Source organism: Bombus pyrosoma, linkage group LG14, assembly GCF_014825855.1.
Source record: "Bombus pyrosoma isolate SC7728 linkage group LG14, ASM1482585v1, whole genome shotgun sequence".
Taxonomy (NCBI): Eukaryota; Metazoa; Arthropoda; class Insecta; order Hymenoptera; family Apidae; genus Bombus; species Bombus pyrosoma.
This window is the reverse complement of record NC_057783.1, coordinates 11,282,284-11,291,188: the sequence shown is the minus strand read 5'-3', so window position 1 is coordinate 11,291,188 and position 8,905 is coordinate 11,282,284. Positions and strand designations below refer to the sequence as shown.

The 8,905-nt window shown below is 35.9% G+C and overlaps 1 protein-coding gene across 4 annotated transcripts in view; it reads right to left on the bottom strand.

Annotated features, from left to right (window-relative positions):
- Nucleotides 1–8,905, bottom strand: part of LOC122574712 (lachesin-like) — an 86,671-nt gene that overhangs the window by 24,094 nt on the left and 53,672 nt on the right. For all 4 annotated transcript variants that reach the window (XR_006319145.1, XR_006319144.1, XM_043742621.1 and 1 more), the window contains exon 5: nt 6,751–6,936. Coding sequence is in view for 2 of the 4 variants with exons in the window: in XM_043742621.1 (XP_043598556.1) it covers nt 6,751–6,936 (186 nt within the window). In the remaining 2 variants the exon portion in view is untranslated. The remainder of the gene's footprint in view (nt 1–6,750; nt 6,937–8,905) is intronic.

Genomic DNA, 8,905 nt, shown 5'->3' with positions numbered 1-8,905 from the left:
TATCAACATAACGTCAATCGAGACAACGAACTACAGTGAGATCCGTTATAACGAGACGTGATAAAGTGCACGCGTACCGAGCGAAAATTCAAAGTCGATTTTCTCGAAAACAAAGCCTCAAACGAAAAATTTTTATTCTATATTTTCGACTTCTTTTTTCGCGTAGAATCACCCCCTTTCCGCTTGTACCACCAGTTACAAACCACCCTGTATAATTACGATCGAACTTCACTTCGGATAAGTCCGTTTGATCGTTTAGTTATGTATCACGCTTCGTTCTTGAGATTACACATTTAGTTGTTCAGAAACGGCAGTTTTTGACTTCATAGTATCTGTATTTTATATTTTAAATGTTATTATCAAAAATATTTGATACATCGTTCAGTTTGTCTCATTCTCCACAAACGACAAAAGTAAAAGAAGATTTAACAGTGAACTTACATCTCGAACAGAAATTATATACTTTTTTATCCCTGTAACGCACACAGCTTCGGCAAACGCATTTGAAGTTACCATGTGTCTTGTGGAATTGTTCGAAAATATTGATATTTTTATCCCGCTTCTGTATAGTGTTCCTTTGATCTACAATGGTGATTGAAGGTTGTTATTTTCTTGATAGATCTCTTTTATCGAAATAAACAGATTTATGATCTCGCCTCTAGCTTTTCTTGTTCTCTCTAGATATTCGAGGAATGCCGATGTTACACGCATAATTCTATGGACTGTACGAACCTCGAAAGTATCAATAAGGATTGATACCGATTTGGATCCAAGGAGTTTATTATATCAGGGACCGTTTTTTACACTTTTTTCTCTGTTTTCTTTATATTCTCGATTTTTATATTAATTAATGTTTATGCACTATATATGCCGTAGCAAGTGTTAACAGCATCGCAGCATATTTCCCCATGAAGTTCTTTATTGATTGATTTTTTTAATGGATATAACGTCTTTAAATATTCTAGTATCAGAGCTGCATCCCATGTCAGAGCATACTCAGAATTGATTGACTGTAGGCGCTTCTTAAGAATCAGCACAATGGGATTTTCTTCTACTTTGTCGCTAGGAGTGAGTGGTATCATCGATCTGTACACGTTTAAGATTCCGTAGGATACGTCAATTTCGAAGCGTTCCATCAGAAATTTGAGCGGTTTCTCGAATCGAGATTATGGTGTTTACGTTATTCTTTTCGCAGAAGTCTGCGATTCTAATAAGATAGCTAGCGTTTTCTGCGGTAGCCCTTTCGGTAGGAATGCCTCCCTGATACTCTTCCTACAATCAGCTGCAGGTGATCCTTTCTCGCGTGCTGCTTTGTCCTCTACATGGAGACAGCAGAAGGTTGGGGCTCGGATACAACGTTCGCTCGCATATAGTCGTTTGAATATGGGATATCATAGTGGACCAGTCCAACTCCATTAGTGGTCCATAGTGGACCAATCCAGTACAACTAAGATAGCCTCAGCCTTGTTCTTCTTAATTTTTATTAGAGTCTCCAGAATCAATGTGAATAACGGAAATGCACAGAAGTTTAACTCAGTCCATTTTATTGTGAAAACGTCAACTGCACTAGCCCCTGGTTCTAGTAACAAAGAGAACATTTTCTTGCATTTTGCGTTTATGATTGTCGCAAATAGGTCATACTACAATCCATCGAACATTTGTACAATATTATTGAATTCTAAATCGTATAATTCCTCATTTCTCAATCCTTAATAATGCACCTGTATCCTTGTTTTGAAGTGATGGTATATATGATGTGAACAAGTAGGCTTTCTCCTTTTTTGTTCTGTTTAGCTGAACCTAACCAGTGGATGTTCTATTTAACTAATTTCTTCATGAAACTTGATTGTATACCCTGAGATATATTCTGTGTTACCTCTTCCCACTCATTTAAATATTCTTCTAGTTTTGTCAATTGAGTGTCACTAGTGGACAAGCAATAGCTGCAGTCATCGATAGCGATGTTAACTACAGATTGCGGCAGCAATCACATTTCGTTTTTCTCTACTCTTTCGTCTCCTTAGGCGGACTACAAGCACCATAATTGCAAAACCATTGGGACCCGCTAGTCCACGACGCAGTAAGCCAAAGGACGTAATTTATAGTACCCTCAAGTCTTCGCTATCTCTTCCTAGAATCGAGGGTAACGAAATCCAGACGTCCGCTCCGACCGTGAAAAGATTCGCGTTTTCTTATAATATTATGTTATATTATAAAATAAAAATATCTCTTCGCGTACTTTCTTGCGATTTTTGACAAAATTTAAACCACGCATTCAATGCACAGTTCAATATTCTCAAGTTTTAATTATCCTTTTATTCTGTTGCAAGCATAAAGCGCACACTTGAAAAATATCGCGTAGTAGCTTTACACTAATTACATGCATTTCACCACAGAACATATTTTGCTATTCATACAAGCGAAATTATAAAAACAAACGCGCAACGAAGAAGCAGAACATTCACTGAAGTAGAGGGAATTAGAAGAAAGTACACTTAATGGAAACCACTTTGCTTAAAAGAAGTAACAGCACCTCTTGATTGCGTACAGAATACTATTCCTAATCATCTGATTTACAGATTGTGGTAGTTTGTATATGTGTATATATAGTAGATAAAAGGCGAGGAGTTAGTAGGTTTAGCTCTCTAGCTTTTGCCCACAGTGTGATTTATTCGGTGAAAAGTTAGCACTGCTCTGACTTAATTGTTTTCCAAAATGGTTTCGCTCGTCTGTTAATCAATCATGATTAATAAAGGGGTAATTACGTAACATCAGACTATTTAGAAATTTCCTATTATTATATTATCTTTACGTGTTTCGAAACATTATATGCGATAACGCTGATAAATATGACAATTTCTTTTAGAACATATGGCTAATACCTACAACTGACTTCCGTGGTCGACTATTTGTCGATCACAGAAACAATAAAATTGCGCAGTTTGTTGAGCTCGTTTCGATAATAATAGTACAAAGGAGAAAGGAAAGAAACGGGGGAAGAAAGTAATAAATATTATTTCAAAAAACATCATAAAAAGATCGCACATGTGTGGTCTGATAACGTATAAAAAATTATTTTTTACAGACGATCGAATTGATATTATTGTAGTATCGGGTAAAAACCCTGGAGAAAATCCCGATGTACTACAGGTAAAAAACCGTAAAGTGCTGACAGGCCTGGGAAAGATGAGAGGTCCCGGTAAAATTTTTTTCGTTACCTAGGGATGATTATTGAAAAATGATACTATAGCTAAAGCTGAGTCAATTGCTTGAAACCATTCATTTTGAGCCAACTCCGTGAATATTAATAATTAAAGAGACTGTCCTCCATTAAATGTACTACGCAAAGCAACCAGATGAAATCCCCTTTCACCGCCTCTCCCATAAACATATTTCATTCCGAGGTGCATTGTATTTGCCGCGCAATCGGCACAAGCATATCCGAAAGGAACCACTGTTCAAATCGCACGAAAACAAGCAGGAAAATATGGTTAACCGAAACTAAACTGCTTATAGAAATTTCCCCATTTCCTACGAAAAGGTGATATCGAGTTTTCCCACTCGACCAAAGTGTACAGAATGGGAGGAAAGGATGAAGGAAAAGATAGAGATAGAGATAGAGACAGAGAGAGAAAGAGGAATTTGAAACCGGTCCAAGATCATTGCAACGAAAGGGATGGATGAAATCTGTATTCAAGCTGTTTCCCACCAACGGACTATGGCATTTTCGACAGTATTCCTCGCGTTTAGTATTTAGAGATCTTGTAACGCTCAAAGCGAAGAAGTGGATCTTTAAGTTGGCAACGATTACTGCTCCTTCTCTCTCTCTCTCTCCCTCTCTCTCGAAAGGAAGGAAGGAAGGAAGGAGGGAAGGAGGGAAGGAAGGAAGGAAGTAAAGAAAGAAGGAAGAAGGAAAGAAGGAAAAAAGGAAGCAAGATAGGAAGCAAAAGAAAGGGAAGATTCCTGGACAGGCATGGAAGCCTGGATTCAATCTGAAATGTCGGAAAATTAGATCTCAAAAGAGAAACTCGACCCTATCTCGCGCAATATCACACTGTGCCCAGGCCAGATGGTTGAAAGGGTAGGGAATAGAAAAAAGTCGTACTTTGTACAGTAGTGTGTATGTTAGTACAGCCATGCTTTAATACTAGAAGGTATAGCTGTCTAGTGAGAAGTCGATGTAACGAAAAGTGACGTTTGTCCGTTGGAGAAAAATTTGTCCCTTAAGCACTCTCGTGCCTGCGGTTTGGAAAATACTGCATTTTTCTTGAATCTAATATAACTGAAATATAAAAAAAGTGAAATAATAAATGAATACACGTTTATGAAACAAAACAATAAAGAATGATATGCGTAGTCATGATTAATATATGGTTTAATTATATTCATGGCAAAGTTAGCTTTATCACGTCTAGTAAACACGAAAGTAGTCATCGCTATCGAAGAAGGATAATCCAGCAGATTTTATTTTTACAAGCTCCTTCAACAGGACAAATAGCTTATAAAAGAAAGTTTCGTAGTAACGATAAGAAGTTAAGGGGGAATTGGAGAACTTGAAGTATGTATTTATAAACGAACTGGAAAATTTTATCACGGGAACAACTGTATTAATGAAACTAGCGCTGGTTAAAAAAAATACGTTATAGTCTTAACAAACACAGGGTGGTTTCCTTGAAATAAATATTTCTCAACCGTATTTAAAAGTGAAGCAATTCTATTGCAAGTTACATCTAATTTTACAGTAAACTTGACTTAATATTTATAGAAATTTCATCATTATAAAATATCGATACATTATATTTAAAGTGTTAATCGCAAAGTATATTGAAATTATAATCATAAGTAATAATCTTGGTCGGTTTCGTAGAATGTTTAATCTAAGTCATGATAGAATCTGGAAAATATAAGAAAGATCGTTAAAAGTTATGAAGAGATTCGTTTTTAATTATACTTTTGAAAAACATCATTACTGCTTAAATAGAATGCGACTGTCATTTGCCAATTATATGGAAGGCATTATTTTTACAGCTTTATTGGAATCACGAATGCATTGTACCTTTTTTTTTAGGAATAAAATTTTGTTCCACCGTGAATCCTGTGTTCACGGCTGCGTTGAAATTTTTTGCGCGGAAAGGAAATGGGTCGTCCCGCTGCTCGTCAATTTTATGCAAGGTTATTTGTCTTGCACGCTTCTAAAAGGGACCAAGTTTGTGGAATAGATAAAAATACAAATTTTACGCGCGCATTTAGATCACAAGCTTATGTGTCGCAGATCATCGATAAGATTTAACTTCGAGACATTGTTCTACGATTTTCTGAATTGTAGAATGACCCATGCGCTGTTCAAATTATTGGAAAAAGAATGTATCAACATTAAGTATGAGAAAAAATCAATCGACATGTTTTACTTTCTTAAATAAAAAATACTGATAAGAGATTTATAGCAAATTTTTCATTAATAGTAACAGAAATAAATGTCGTTAAGTAGCATCTAATAAAGTTTGCCCTTCGTTACGAAGAAAATGATCGAAGCCTAAGTGTTATTTCCAAGGTGTTCATAAGCGAGAGCTGACATTCCTGAACTAGCTGAGACAGCTTGTTAAGTTTCCTGGTATGCCATGCCCCTGCAGCTTCTAGAGAAATACCTTCGATACTTGCAGAGATTGTAACATCGTAGGTAACTAATACAGCCGCCCCCACTACCCGTACTAAATTTCCATATTTCAGTTATGCTGTATAGCAACTGCTATTTGTGTCTATCACGACACCAATCATAAAAATCATTAGGAGCTGCCACAAATATGACATTGTTCGCTTAATTCGATAGTTTGTATTATTGTACGATTGATTATGTAAATATTGAACTAATATTACTTTAATGCTAGGTAATCAAAATTACACGGATACGAATTCCATTAAAGAAATTCGATCATATCCCATTTCTGCCATTTAAATATTTCCTAAAGTAATAGTAATAAGAGCAATGACAATTAATAAGTAATGTAGCAATACGATATATTATACATTTATGGAAATGAGAGATTTCTCTCCGAAAAAAAAAATTTCGCGTGTCTTTTCTTTGTTACTTTTATAAATATGAATAAGCTTTTTTCAACAATTTACTTTGTTCGATGGATCGAGTAACCACTCCGCGAAGACCATTTATTTAACTTGTTCATACATGAATCGCGTATCGACAAATTAAAATGTGCAAATTCCATCAGTCACGTGAAAAGAACCGTGTAGAACATCGTATCGAGAAAGGGTACAGAGGCGAACACCTAATTGGGATCGATGTGCCCCACAACTGACGTGTATCCTAGAACTTTACTGATCTAAATAGTGTAGGTGGTACCGTTTCCAATTAGTTATTTCACCAAGTTTCTCGTTCTGCCACGATATGTCCTACCGGTTAAACTGTGTGCAAAAAGCTCTGACTCTGACCGTTTGATCACTGAAAACGCTCAAAATAGCAACAAACTAAACGCGCTTAATAGTAATCTGCATTTAAATAAATACTCCGGTTCTTGCATTGGTTTTCAGTCTTGAGGAAAGGTAAAATATTAAAGAAAATCTTTGAAATTCGAAGTTCTTAATTAACTATTTGTATAATCTTTCATTTTTATCTGCTTTTATTTCATCCTCTAATCGAGTACTTTATACATTAGTATAATTATTATGGTGTAATTTGGTTAGGTTTTCTATTACTATTATACAGTTTCACTATTAGAATAATTTCGAAGAGATTACCTGACTTTTCATCGGATCTGTGTTAATCTGACACATGTAGAGCCCCTCGTCTTCCTTTTGTACGTTCTTTATGTGGAGATTCCACGTGGTATGATCGCTATGAGATACCGAGACCCTGTTATTGTGAGTTATTACGTGATCGTGGATCGCCTGGATCGCCTTAGTATCCACTTTCAGCCACCCAACCTGCGGAAATATTTATTTATTACGAGAAATTCAACGCAAACAATTAATTTGAAAGCCTAAATATGCGGTATTGCAGCATTTTAAACTTTCGATAAAAAAATCGTTTCGCGCAATTCTTCGTATAAATTACGAAGAAAATCAATTATTCTTCTAAATTCGATTTACTGTCCTATTCTTTAACCATAACTTTGTTCACAAGCAAACGTACAGCTTAAAGGAAAAGCTGCGTCAGACAAAATCAAATTATTATATCGTTACATATCTTCTAGTTAGAAAAAACATCCGTAAAGCGATGTTTCAGACGCAATGAAACGACGGTTACTTGGAGAGGTGCGGCAAAGCGTCGGCTTTTTGAAGTTGGCTTTAATTCAATTTAGCGAGCAATTTACTAGAACCACGCAGGTTGAACCTATTAGTCAAGTGTAAGTCCTCCCCCCGGTCAGATCGGAAGGGTTAATGAGACGGTGGCACACCGAGCAAACGAGGACGATCAGAGGGCACAGACGTGTTCATGGATTTCGACGGTCGAGAACACCGCAATTTCCCTATAGATAGGTCGAATACGGAATACAAACAAGCCAGATACCTACGCCACGACCGGAGAGACACGTATAGGCGGCGCGTACGCGTCTTCTATCTCCTTGGCCAAACTTCGGAGCGATATTTGCATTTTCCTTAGAATATTCCAAATCTCAGTAAGTCGCAGAGGCATGCTATGGGGGATCTCGAGAAACGTTTGTATTAACAGAAAAGGGGTTACCGGATGTGCTTGAGGGATGTCGTAATGGTGTTCAAAATTGTTTTTGGAGAGTAGCTCCCGCTCCTAGAAAGATGTAATTGAAATTTATTCCTACAATACCTGTGGTTTACTAGTGATTCTACAGAAGTGGGAGTTTTTTGCGGCTCCCACTTTTTAACACTTTCAAAAACGTTATATTGTATTATATTTGAATGGCAGAGGAAGATAAGAGCTGTAACTTCATAGGCAAATTATAAAGAACTAACAATTTAATTTATTGATATTCAAAAATTACTTTTTATACATAAAATTCCCAATCCCTTACTATGTCACAACTACAAAATTTACTCTAAAACCTACACTCAGTGAACGAATCTTAAATTTCTTACTAATTTTCCCTTTTTATATATATTTTACAATAGTCATATTTATCGTTCACATTTATTTTTATTTTAATCGACTTCATTTTATTGATAAGAAGTATCTGCAATCTTTGTCACTACTTTTATCTCCCAATTCCCTACCTGTGAAATTATTTCTAAAAAAAGAATATTTATAACATTAAGAAGAAAATCACGCGAAGTAAGGCAAAAGTAATCTAATGAAGTCAATGTACTTTGTACTCTTATATTTTGTAATCGGTGGTCATTTCCGGTTAGGTAAAGTTATTGATTCATTGCAATCACCTGTTACAGCCAATCAGTTTTTCTGTCTTCTGGTTCGTATTATATTTCAAATTTATTATCTTTATTAAGTTTTATTTAATGTAACGCAAATACAACGTTGGCATTCAATTTTCTTTTTAATATCAGAGTTGAATAGTAATTTGCTTGAGAATTTTTTACATTTAACTTCAAAGTTCTCAGTCCCCTGTCAAACAATATGGTAAGGAATGAAAGAATCAAGAGACCTGATAAAAGTGTTTGTCGTTTGTATTTATTATACAGGGTGGTTTGTAACTGGTGGTACAAGCGGAAAGGGGGTGATTCTACGCGAAAGAAGAAGTCGAAAATATAGAATAAAAATTTTTCGTTTGAGGCTTTGTCTTCGAGAAAATCGACTTTGAATTTTCAACTTTTGAACCTTTTTTCAAAAGAACCATGTTCGCCGAGAGTTCGTTCTGCTCTTTGAATAACACGTCTGTCAGGATGTCGACGATTTGGATACCGGTGTCTGTAATGATCAGCTGCGGCTGATGCGTTACCACCACACGCATCTAACGAAAGTATC